A 14,043-nucleotide genomic window follows, 5' to 3' on the forward strand; every position below is an offset into this window, starting at 1 on the left:
TATTTAAGTAATTAAAAGAGCACAACTTTAAAAAGTAAAAGATTTTAAAGTTTTAACTTTAAAAAGTTAAAGATTTTATAATTGAGGGGATTGGCGGAATAAAGACTTAATTATAAAATCTTGATTTTGATAAAAATTGAAATAACTTGTCACTTTCTTATTATACCACAAATGGGAACAGTATTAAATATATATTTATATAATGACTTTGAGAAGTTATAATATTTCTCTATTATGATCAATATTTAAAAAGTTATTTGCAATTTAAAAAATGCACTTAGTCTCTTTTTCCGAATATTAATCATAATATTGTAAGAATCAACAGAGACAAAAGACTATGAACTGCAGAATTATTTTTTATTTTCACATTCTTCTAGAATGAATATGCAATACATTTTTCTTTTACTTGTACAAAATAAATTAGTGCTCAATCATCATCTGATGAGTTTTCGTAAGATTTTTTAACATGTTGTAATGAAAACACATTATTGTCGTTCAGTCTCTGGTAAAAATCTCATTAATGATTTTAAATCATTTATTACCTTTTCCATAGATTATATCATTTTCATCATCACAGGACAATCGAAACACGTATTTAACTAATATAAGCAATATTAATTCCTTGTTTATTTGCGCTAATCTTCGGAAAAAGGGGCTAAGTAGAATTGTGCCTTTATTCCGCTAATCCCCTCAATTAAAGACTTGTGAGAATAGTATCGAAACATGCAATGTTTTTCGCATTTTCTGTATTCGAGTTATACATATTAAGTTAATTAAATTAAATTAAATTATGACATGTGGAAATAAAATTAATTTCATTTGAAAAAATTATTACGTAATTTTTAATTTTGATAAATTATATCCAATTTTCTTATTTACAAAAGAAACTTAAAACGAAAATGTCAGTTCGAAAATTATTCTGCTTGCCTTTCACATCGTATTTGTAATTTTTTCCAATTTACATTCGCTCGTATGTGCAAGACTGCGTTTATATTTTAATTCTGTGGATTGAAAAAAATATTGAATATCTATATTAAGTTGTTAACAGCATACTATAGAATAAAAATATCTGTATAAGTGAGGTTCGGATTGTTCTCTATTGATAGAAAGATAGAGTTCATGCGATGTGGTTTATTATGCTTGGTAAAAATAAGTATTTACATTAACTAAAATGTAATGCCCAGAAACAATAATATAATGACTTGTAAAAGATCTTAAACTAAAGATACTTAAATAGACTTTAAAATTCCAGATTTAACAAAAATATTTCTATTTATCTTATTTCTAACTTATATATAAAGAAGTTGTATCTTCTCTTTAGAGATATCAGAAAACTATAGTAAATCGGATTTTTATCTTACTTACACCCATTTACAAAAACGAGCTTCGCAAAAATTAACTGTTTTTTAAAAACTTGATCGTCTACATTATACTTCATTCGCGAATAGAATTTCCATAAAATTACCCATTAGCGCATTTGACACATTCATTTATAAAGTAATACTTATCACGTTCTAAGTATATAAATTTAAAAGGAAATTTAAAAACAAAATGTTATAACACGATTTGTAAAAATTGTAATGCACTCTGCTTCTGCATTCAAATTAAAACTTAACGTTCACGATTATCGCCATAAATTATTAATTCTACAACTTTCAAAAACGCACTCCGTCCTAGAATATCGATAATATCGATTTCCATGCGAAATTATTAGCACATTCGACATCGATCCCTACAATTTGGCACGATTTAGGGTACCAGGCAGGAATCGGCGAATCCGCTTGCATGAGAAATAAGGGTCGTGGTTCCACGCGATGCCTTCCGTGCAGTTTCACGCCGATACGCATTACTTCGCGAAGATTTGTAAGCGGTCGCGAGCGTGCCAAATGCTGTGGTGTGCGCCGCGGGAAGAGAACGAAAGCGGAAAGAAAGGAAGAAGAGACGTTCTCTTCGAGGGTGGAATAGGGGTTAATACGGACGATTTCTGTGTTCAGGATGAAGGAACAAGCTGCACGTATATAGCCAGCTTATAGACGCGCGGAATCGTCCACGGAGTTTATCGTCCGTTTAATAAAGAGGAGATAGGAGGTGGGAGAATGAAAAACGTAACGTTCGTGCCATCCTTTCCAATGCGTCGGCTTCTCCTCTATCTCCTTCGATAAATCGATCTCGAAACGAAACCTTTCTCCAGATTATATGCCCGATGACATCGTATATCTGCAGATATTATAGCTTTAACACAAGAATTCAGTGGCGCGATACCATCAGAGATCGGTAAAACGCACCATCCAGTTAAAGTATTACGTTTTCAAAGTCCAAGGAGGGATATTGTTAAAACAATGACGAGAATGCTTATCGTATAAAAAAAATACAGAAGATAGAACGGAAAAAAATACGGAAGATAGAACAGACCGATCGAAGTATATTTTTCTTTGGCACGGCATCATTAAAGAGCGAGTAACAAACTCGTTAGAGAACAAATCGTACGCGGTCGGAGGCTAACAATCAATGTAAGTACATAACTACTCGTGTACGGCCGAGTTCTTCCGCGGCAGCAGAAATAGCAACAGCAGCAACTACGCTGTTCTTGTAGTTTTACACGTGAAACGTGAAAAACGAGAACTTAGCAAAAAAAAAGGGGGGAAAAAAAGGAGAGCCAGTAGTCTCTGATCCCGCGTGCGCGTCCAGAGCCCTTCGCTTCGAAATTCATGACATTGATCCGCCTACGCGACCGAGCCCGGGAGCTTTTGAACAATGGACTCGAATCACCATCCTTGGCGAGTGTAACGGAAAGATATTCGAGTGAGCATCGAGTGCGTTGTTGCTGGAGTACAGGGAGGGTACGATTTCGCGGAACCGGAGAGTCCGCGCTCTTTTTTCCTTTCGGTATGCGAAAACTTTTCGCATCGCTTTATCCGTGTCTCTTCCTTTGTGCGATCTCTACGGTTTGGCTCTCTTCTCGTCAGTGGTAGCGGAAGAGATGTCTCTCATTCTCTCACTCTTTTCTCTCTCTCTCTCTCTCATTCTTTCTCTCACAACAAGGATCGCAAATCTTTCAGAAGCGGGCTGTACAAGCACTTGTAGATGTATACGTGCAATCGACTTCAAAGTCCTATCCTTTCCCTTCTTTTCTCGCTGTCACTCTACTCTTGGACAAATCCCTTTTGTTCATTATTCGTCAAATGTCAAATTGAGCTTCGTAGCAGTAATCGGACGCGACTAATTGGCTATGCTTCTCTGATTCTCCGTGCTGTGAAGCGCGTGGCAGTGAATCTCCTAACAGCGGATTTGGCTACGGTGATCCTTTATCCAATTACCTATCTCTCCATCGGTCACGATCCAGTCCAGGGATCGTTAGCTGGTATCGTCGCCATCTCTTATCCAGTTCGTATACCACCGAAAAGCGAGAAACAATCCATGCGTACCGGCGCGTCTTACAAAATAACGAACTATACAAAAGACGCGGTGGTAAAATATGTAACGATAACACAATCGACGATCTCACGGTCGACAAATGTATCACATTAAACGCGTCGTGTCCTTTTGATTCTAATTATCATGGCAATGCTCAAATAGTTCACCAGCTAAAAATTAACATCGCGCTGTTATTAACGATTGCACACGGGGAACATGCAGAATTTACGATCCCGACCCGTTCAGAGAAAAAGAAGAATATTTAAACCACTAGAAAGAAAAAAAAAAGAAAACTTAATGGTCATATATGATTTAACAATATTATTTGTTTCTGCGCCGTCCATACGCGGTCCTTAAACCCTGCCTCCATCGTCTTTTCATCCAGCCCTTTCTCCCGCTGACTAGTGTGCTATTTATCATGCGACGCCCGTGAGCTCCCTTTTCGTGGTCTCAGGCGTGCCGTGACTATCTCAGAAGCAGATGGAGCGTGCCCAGGCAGAGTATTGTCACAAACGTCATCGTGTGCGTGCCGCTTCCGTTTTCTGAGGTTACTGCAACACATGTTAAAACGAAAAGTTACCATTTCTCGTTATTCTGTCAAACGGCAAATGTAGTTTCTGGAATGTTAATTGTTACATTGTCTGGCATTGATTTTGTCTTTGACTTGCGAAGTATCGTTTCCATAGATTTTTTGATGCTAAAAACGATACTGTCTAGAACATCACGTCATATTTTCCAGAAAACTGAAGTAATATAAGCAAAAAATGACAATTTTGGTCATATTTAAACGTATTGCCGCGCGCGCGGGTAAGAAAATTTTATTTTTTAATTTTGTCTCTACGCTATTTTAAAGTGCTATTTTTTTACTTTCGATTTTTTTAAGGCCAAGTTACGTAGGTTTGAAGCGAGGTACATTATATATAGTTAGTAAATGTCATATCTTAGTTCACGCGCAATTTTATTTTTGTAGTTACATAATTTATGTTTCTTGGAAAGTAGTAAAAATTACTTGAAAGTAATAAAAAAGTTAAATAAAAAAGAATATATAAAAAGGAGGATAACAAAGATCGCCTCCAAAACGTGGCTGAATGATCTTCTATAGCAGTTGTCACGCTAATTTTGGAATATCAAATTCAAGAAACATAAATCATGTAACTACAAAAATAAAAGTACGCGCGAACTAAGAATGACACTAACTATACATGATAGCTTGTATTTAGAACGTGTAAAATCGTTTTATCGATAAATATGTGCTTTTATGTCTGAAATTCTATAGTATACGTGAACTATATGCTAAATACGCGTTAATATCATAAAAGCGCGTTTTGAATATGGGTTATGCTTAACTTTAAACGCAACTTAGTCTTAAAAAATTGTACAGAAACTAAAAAAATTTATTTTAAAGATAAAACATAGACTTTAAGATAGTGAAGACGAAATTAAAAAATTAAATTAAATTCTTTTATTCGCAATGCTGTTCTAAATATGATCGAAATCATTATTTTTTTGGCCCACGTTACTCCATTTTTCTAAAAATGTGATGTAATAGAATTTTTTTAAACGCGGATTCAAATTAAGCGATCAAAAATCTTCAAGAAATAACATTCTACAAGCCAAAGACAAAAAAAGTCAAATTTTAACAATATTATATGATAATTTTTAACGGAGTGCAAATAAATAAATATACTAAAGTAAAAGAATTACCTAATGCACATAGCGATTTTATATCAAAAAATATTTATATAACGTAAATAGATGCACAAATTTTTAAAATATATACTGAAATTTTGTTGTGATATTGCAGCTTTTTCAAATATTGCATAAATATTAGAAATTATATTCTATTTTATTGATACTAATATTTAAAAAAAATTATAAGTTGTGCAATGTAGTTGCACTAAAAAAATAGTAAAATTTTTTAACATCATAGCATTTAGAAATAAAATAGTATCTTGAAATAAAAGTTAAAAAAGCTAATTCAATAGATTATCGCTTTTTAATACTTTCCCAGAATTCGCTTATAACAATCTAAAATTAAAACTATGCATTGAAAATAGATTATGATTTTTATTATTCATCATATTGTAAAATAAAAAAAAAAAGCCAATAAAAAAGGAAAAGCTTTTCCAAGTTGAACATTTCACCGCAAACTCTATGATGCATTCGAATTTCTAGTATTTTTGCAAAATTTATATGCGCTACGTATTCTCTATTTGCACGGAACGATGGCACGTGTGTCGTCCTCGTTGAAACTTAATTCTTTTTTTTTGCGAAAAGCTTTTTTTTGTGATAAATGATTACACGAAAATTCACACGAAGTATATTGTAAAAAATGAGATAGATGAGTTGAATGATGGTGCCTGGCATGGCCGGATTATTGATTGGTAAACACGGTCTGCATTACATTTCGTATCATTAAAACGTCATCATTATGCTGCGCGACATTCAAAATCGACAAGCCTACAATCAATAACAGCGATGATAATGACACATGTCTTCGTTCGACGAAATGCGCAGGAAATCTGATGAATAGATATCAAATTCATCGAGAAATGGGTCGCCGATAATCAGTTGATTTTAGTGCGGTTTGTACATTATTAGTATCATGAATACAATACGTGAAAACTAAGCGCACGTAAACATCCGACATTCTAATGTTGACACGTTGACAGATATGCCACGTGTGAATATTATTGTAATTCAAAGTATATTCTACCGTATCAGTATATTTTACATGATAATCTAACAATACCATACTTAATTTACTTGCTTTCCATATATGACATAATTAATGATAGATGATTTGTTTAAAAAATTCTAGGATATAAATAAATGTGATTTAAAATGTGATTGAAAAAAATAAATTGGAAAAAGAAAAATATAACAAAATTTTGCCAAAATTCAAATTATTATTATACTTGTAATACTAACAAATTTATATATTCCAAGTTTTGCAATAAAATTTAAGATTTTTAACAATAATCAAAGATCGAGAATCAAATTCTATTACCTATAAATTTGCAAGGGATTTAAATAAATGTAATTTTTGTTTCACATTATTCTCTAGGAATAATTTACAAGATTTAGAAAAGGTCGTGCTTTTGTTCCTTCTTTAATTCGGTCAGATAAAAGATTATATTTAAAATAGATTGAAATGATATACACACACATATATATATATATAAAAGGATTATTGGGGAGCGATTTCGCGTAAAACGACATTTTTCTTCCTGTTCGAGATTAAATCTCTCTGACGGGGCGCGGCGTGTCAACTGTTGAAATCCCTTTTGGAATGGAAACTCTGACGATGAGGGGAGAGGGTGGTGCCATTAAGTGGAACGTCAGTGGATTTTCCTCCGCGGGGCATTGTTCCTTCTGTCGGGGGGATAGAAAAGTCAATTTCCTAAAAACAATTCTGTCGACCACGGCCCAGGGAGTAATACGTACGAATCAAGCGACCAGCCGCCCGCGGAAAACCGGGTGTGAACGAAATGAAATTACTACGGGTGCAGAAGAGAACGAATTTCTGTAACGGCGGCAACGTTGGTGCGCGGCGAGCGGTAAAAGGGACTAAAGTGGAATATAGCTCCGACAGGTTTGAAAATTGAGAAGAGCCAAAATCCTTTGGTCGCTTATCAATCGTCGAGGTTTACGTTCCCTCAGTCTGCTCCTATCACATTTATCTCAAAATGTATGAGAGTTTTACCAACGATGCGATGGCAAAATCACGAACGCTCTGGATCCCAGATAGCGATCGTTGATATTACTTTTGAAATATTCCACTCGAACATAAAAAAAAAACATATAATCTGATCATCTCTGACGGTTGATATCGCATGCAATGCCATACGCAATACTTTTTTATGCATATTTAAATATCCTACGAAATACTGATGTACCAGAATATTCCGTGGATACCGAAATGTTTCTCTCAACTGCAGGCTGTTTGACCATTTTAAAGTTGATTTTCCATTCCGTTCCAAGTTTGCTAAAGAATTTATAATCGGGAAAATCCGATGTGAAGACGTAATACACACTTTCTCTTTGTATTAATTTTGCGCGAATATGCATAAAATAAATGTAAAATAGACTTATACAGAATTGCTCCAGATATACATACCTGTAATATTTATACAAAGTATGCGTGCGGAATAAATTGTCCGACGGCGAAGGAAACAGAGAGGGAAAACTTTCGCAAAACCTCGCAAACATGAAGTCAGATTTTTCACATGTATGCATGTATAAATGCGACGTGTGCGTAAGAACAGCTTATGAGGTATCATTCATGGATTTTCGGTAAGAGCTTTTTGAGAGGGATTGAAAGACTCGTTCGCCACGACCTGAAAAGTCTAGGCCGCGACGAAATTCAGAGGGTTCTTGATGTAAAAACTCTTCAGGCAACTTCATGATCTGGTGCTCGTAAGTTCGTGACACGAGTCCTCAGAAAGTTACGGGGAAACGATTTACTTAGAGTACAACTGAGGTGCGTTTCAGTTGTATACATACTTTATCACTCGTATACATGAAAATCTCAGCGCAATGCAGTGGCAAAATCGTCAAAAGTTATTCTTGTAAGAAGCATACGGTAACGACCGAAATTTCTTCTCGTTATATTGTGAGCTCGCTCGTTATATCATATCCGCTTGTCCAATTATAAAATGTATTAGTACAATAATAATAAACATACACGTTAAAATGTATCCTTAAATTATTCGTTTTTCAAGATAATGAATAATGTACTTAATTAAATTAAATCCTTTTACATTATTAATTTATATGATTAGTGTAAGTAAAATTAAAATTCTACATTAATTGTTATAAAAAAATAATATATAGAGAGCATCGTGCAGTAGAATAAAGAATGATATATGTATAATAACATTACATATACAAATATAGAAAATACAAAATTATTACATTATTTATATAGAAAACATTTTGATACTTCCCGAGTGGAAATGCATCTGGGCGTTTCAATGTTCTATATTGGGCTCCGTGAGAAAGATCCGTGGCACGTCAGTATCGAAAATCTAGGCGGATGCTACCTAATATTTCATCTAGGCACTAGACAGAATTATGCTGGGGTGCCAAGATGGGAAAACTAGCCTAGGGCTAGCTAGCGCCCAGTGAGGCAGGATCATAATAACCATGGTAGAAGTATAAGGGTATGCTTTTGCGCATGGCCACGCCCACTGTCCAATCAAAATATGTAGCAAGCATACGTTATCATTAAGCGCGAAATTCGAACGTATGCTTTTAAGCATGCCTTTCAATCCGAAAAATTTTCCGACTCCTTTCAATCCGATTCATTTTTTGTCTTATGATGATAATTTCCGCATTCTTTAATCGCACAATATTTTGAATGTAAAATCACTCGACTTTGCACTACAAAATTTATTTGTCGTGTGCTGCATATGTGTTGGCGACATGGCGACCATATTACATTGACACGAACCGCTTCGGATATAGCCGAAGGCTGGCCGAATGAACTGGCCGATATGCTTGATACATAGTCTACCACTAATTAAGCATACCCTTATACTTCTACCATGATAATAACCATTTTTTAATATAACTAGTGTTATTCAATAATATGAAGTAAGAAAGTAAGAATAAGAAATTGACCAATCACAGTCAATATATTGACGACAGTATTCTTCTCACAATCGACTGTGATTGGTCAATTTCTTACTTTTACTTCTTACTCCGTGAATTATAGACGACGCAATATGCGTTTAAAATTTATTTTAAATCTAATTAGATTACCCTGTCCCTTCCTAGATAACGACTAGACAGATTTAATATCTTGGGGTAACACACTGCCTCGTGATCAAGGCCTAGACAGTTTTCTCAAATTTCAGCGGCACCACCTCGCGAACCAGGATTTAGACAATTTTCCAATATTGAGGCTGGTCATTATTGCTGTTACCGCCCAGTATAGCCCCAGGCTAGCCTTCCAATATAGCGCCTACATTAACTCGTGGAAAACTAGATGGGTCCCATATAGCGCCAGGTCGTAATTTCCACCCAGGTTACGCAACGCACATATTTCAAATAAATTATTTTCGTAAAGAATAAGCTCTAATCGAAAAGTTCTCACTTTCCATGTCATGGTAATCCATTTATTTTCCGGCGTTCGAAACTAATCGGATATTCACAAGTAATCAGAAACTCAGTAAAGTTCGACATAAACCAATAAATTTCAGACACCTGAAGATGGGTTTGCGTACAACTTGAGAACAGAATTCCGCAGATTTAACGCAGCTAAGGAAAATTTCCTGTATCTATACTATTTTGATTTGGATGTATCTGTTTCGCAGACTTTCTCTTTGGCGCAATATCGCCTATTAGTTAAAACTCAACTGCTTTGAGAGTGAAGATTTATGACGATTTCGATAAACGTCTCTTGATCTCTTTAGAAACGATCTCGGATCTCTTTAGAAAATATTTTTGAGCATTATATTTTTTCCTGTAAATTTTTTCCAAAATGTTACCACTCATCGTCAGATAACATTATTTGATTAAAATATTGCAAAAAAGTTGCTTAAGGTGAAAAGATTTATCCTAATCGGTCTTGAAACGATAACATACATGACACTTTCAATAATAATAATAATACCGAGTGTCAGTGATCAATCAATCACCTGGACTTTCGCGCAGGTGCTGCCTGCACGCAGCGCGCGATATTTCCCTATCTATCTGACGAGAGGTGGCTGCGACTACTCTGCATGAGAAGCCGAGAAGCCGATAAGCGTCGTCTTCCAGGATGTTAGTCGATCGGGGAACGGCGCACGTTTTTTTTTCCTCTTAGCCGTTTACATGGGAACAAGAAGGGCCGGATAATCGGGTATGCAAAGCCTTGATAACACCTACTCTTAAAGCTCAGGATACCTGCGTTACCACGATCCACGCTTCCGGCCTCGGCTGCCGCGAAATTATACATGCGACATGTATAGAGGGTGTCTCAGGAGCACTTGACCTAAATACCAAGCATAGAAGCTAAAATAACAAGAATAACTTTATGACAATATATCAAGAAATATGATCGAAGCTTAAAGAATCTTAATGTATTTGTGAATAAGAAATTTTTATAAATTGCAAAAAATATTCGTCAAAATACAATTGTTAAAAAGATTTTGTGTAGGATATCAGCGTTGAATTATAAAACGGACTATTCAAATGAAAAGTTAATAAGAATTTAATTACAAGCGAATTAAATATTCAATAGCAATTTGTAAAAAGTAATTTGTGGAGAAATGTTGAAGAATTATTCTTAATTACAGTTTGCTTCAAATCATTCTATATATTTCTATGTGTGTACTCAAACGCAAAATACATATGGATTCACCATGCGGTGTAACCTTTGACTGTAGATGAGATTGCATCTCTGAGACTCGATGTTCAAAATCCCTTTCTTCTTGTTTCGTTCGTACACGTGAGATTAGCGTCCTGGGTAATTCGTGGAGCCGATAGATGGAGAATAGAGAAGGGTACAGGGAGGAAAGGAGTCGAGAAGAGGATACTCGGCGAAGAAGCGAGAGGGAAACGAGACAGAAGAGCCGAAGTTTCGCCGCGAGGCGCGACGTCTTGTCCTGAGTAAGTTTCTCCAACGAAGCACCGAATCTTTCGTACCTCACACCATTGGCGCATGTGGGAAGCGAAAAAGGGAGAGTCGGACCGGCGTATATCGAAATCCACGGTACTTCCGCAGCAGTTCGCCGTTGAACTTCTGCATACACGATGTGAGTTTTTTTACACGAGAACGAATTCTCCAGGGGAGAGACAATCTCGCACAATGCATACGGGGATATTATATAACATCATATCGGGGAGACGAGTGCATTTCTTGTTTAAAAAATGTAATGTAGACTTTGTAACTCAAAAGCGAAATAAATGCCAACAAACATTAATCGTAGAATTTAAGTGAATCGATTATTATTAGATACTATACATTGATTATTTCAAACGTATTTGCGGATTACATTTTTAACGTGCTTGTGTTTCTCCAATTAAAAAATATAAAATATTAACAAGTATAAAATCAGCATTATCGGTTTTGATAAATTAAATTTTCAGCATTATGTAGCTGTGATAAAATAAACTTTGCAAGTATCAATTATTTTATTACAATATATTTAATTCTAAATATTATTAAGGGGATTCTAAAATGATGAAATTACAGGTGAGAATATTCTTCGAATTGACTGTATAGATAGTAAAATCTTTTTATACAATTGAAATACGCATAAAAAAATGAGGGACAGTTGAATTAACGAGAAAATAGAATAAAAGTTGAAAAATTACATTTAATATAACTGTAATTTTTTAACTTTTTTCTCGTTAAATCGACCTTTCATATTTTAGTATTTTGTTGCATTAACATAATTGTTATTTGCAAAATATGATTGGACACGGAAAGAAGTTTTACTAAAGAATCTAAAAATTTGGTTAGATACAGATCTGAAAACCGAAATGAAATTTTGTTGGGCCATCAAAATTATGTAGAACTCAAACTGGTTGTTAGAATATCAAAATTTTTTGCAGTATTGCTCATCATGAGATTTGTACGTAATTATTTTGATGATCCAACAAAATTGTTTTCAGGTTTGTCTATCGAACTAAATTTTTAGATACTTCAGCAAAATTGTTTTTTCCGTGTAAAGAATCAAGAAAAACACGAAAAACACGTGATTTTACATTATTAATGTAACTAGTTAGTTTTCTATTATAAAATAATCGAATAAAAAATACATACTGAAATGACATCGTGTCAAATTAGTGATATCGTGCGGGCTTATAATGCTATTGTGTTATGTTATACCAATGCTACATATTATAAATCGGATATTCTATACAAACGCGAGCTATTCAAATGAAAAAAAAAAACGAACATAGCGGAAAATACCATTTTTGTGGTCGCTTTTATTTTCTGTAAATGTCACAGTCTTTTATAGAATGCTGCATGCGACCGGCGCTTATTAAATGTTATCGGGCAAACGTCATTGAAAATAAAATGAACGTACCGCTTCCGCGCCGGAATATAGACCACCGGCCTTTTCAAAATAAACAAATATGAGGTGAACCGAGCTCCGGTAGCTTAACAATACAGAGAGTCGACAGATGCGAATAACATTTAACGAAAAATGTCAAGGGGCTAATACACAGCCTAGCAGAAGTGATTACGATACCGTCATATCTAACTCGCGCGTACAAGCTTTGATAAATGCCGCTATGTGCTAAAATCGAAATTTTTATATGTTCCGCAATACACATTCCCCCGCGCGCGCGTTCCTCTGCGATTTATTAAATTCACGCTGTGCTGGCAACCGGTCAAACCGTATACGGAATTGAATGCGCGCGCGTTAATTTTGTTTCGCGTACAAATGGCTTTCCTTTATTTTCACAAATTGCGAATGTACGTATGTACGTACGTATACTTCGACAGTTGGAAAAGGGATTACCCCACATTGTGTGTCAAAATGTTTTATCGATGTCGACAACGGAATTTTTATCAGCATGACTAATGGATTTCGTCTGAAATTTAACTTACGAGAAACATTTTCGGAAGGATTGCGGAGAATAGTATAACTTAAGGCAACCGATAGACAATACGTCGTTAACAATGGATGCTGTAATATTGTGTGTACTTCAGCTTCGTATTACGTGTGATATTTCGGTTTACCGCAGCATAGTTGATTACCTATCTCGGAATAACTCTGGTTTACCACTGCATAGTTGATTGGCTATATCGAAATAACGCGAGTTTATCAATTCAATGCATTAAAGCAGCGCACGCGTTACATGTCATGTTCGCCAGCATTGTCCAACGTTACGATAAGAAGTTTTCCGAGGCATCACTATGTCGGCGAATTCATGAACATTCTTCATACCGGTCCACGACAACATCTGCCAACCATTTCTTCAAGTCATCCATCTACTTTGCATCGCGTTTCACATATTAAACTTCAGTTCACTTCAGCAGAAGAAAATCACTAAAAAATCTATGGGCCACATTCCTCTTTCATATTGCATCGAGCGCAAATACTTTATATCTCTTCGCGTACGAAAGCTTACATTCGCAATGTGAAAACGAGATCTCTGAAATTTCTATCGAATGCTCCAAATCGCCCGCGCTACGTTTCACATACGAATTCTTTGATCATTTTAGTGTGTTGAACTGATCTTAATATTTTTAGTGTTCGCGTTTTTTTCTATTGGCAGTTTCGCTAATTTAAGAAATTTTTCAAATATTTTTCTTAAGAAATTGATAATTTAATTTCAATCTTTCCACATGAAGTGCAGAAATACATAAAAGCGATATTACATTTTATGAAATAAAATAAAATGTTCAACAAAAGGATCCGAACGTTTCAGATATATTTAATCAAAAGAGTAACATTTAGAAAGAAAAAAGATGCTCAATATAAAATAAAAGCCTAGACTTTGGCAGATCGTATCAATTTATTGTAAATACTATCTGATCGTGCAATAGTGAAAAATGGAATATGCCATTTATTAGCCAATAAACTACATACAATATGGTACATAATAGCAAACAATAGGATTCACATACAGCGCTGTTTGTTTTTTCTAAAAGCAGGGAATATCGTATCATAAGCAAGATATACA

At 34.9% G+C, this 14,043-nt stretch overlaps 1 protein-coding gene across 1 annotated transcript in view; it reads right to left on the minus strand.

Moving 5' to 3' along the window:
* Positions 1–1,591: 1,591 nt before the first annotated feature.
* LOC108724751 (platelet endothelial cell adhesion molecule) overlaps positions 1,592–14,043 on the minus strand; it is a 155,252-nt gene continuing 142,800 nt past the window's right edge. Inside the window, exon 6 of the mRNA XM_018451349.1 lies at positions 1,592–3,965. Coding sequence (XP_018306851.1) covers positions 3,880–3,965 — 86 coding nt within the window. The 3' untranslated portion in view covers positions 1,592–3,879. The remainder of the gene's footprint in view (positions 3,966–14,043) is intronic.

The sequence above is a fragment of the Mycetomoellerius zeteki genome, unplaced genomic scaffold (genome assembly GCF_001594055.1).
Source record: "Mycetomoellerius zeteki isolate Tzet28-1 unplaced genomic scaffold, Tzet1.0 scaffold31, whole genome shotgun sequence".
NCBI classification, from domain to species: domain Eukaryota; kingdom Metazoa; phylum Arthropoda; class Insecta; order Hymenoptera; family Formicidae; genus Mycetomoellerius; species Mycetomoellerius zeteki.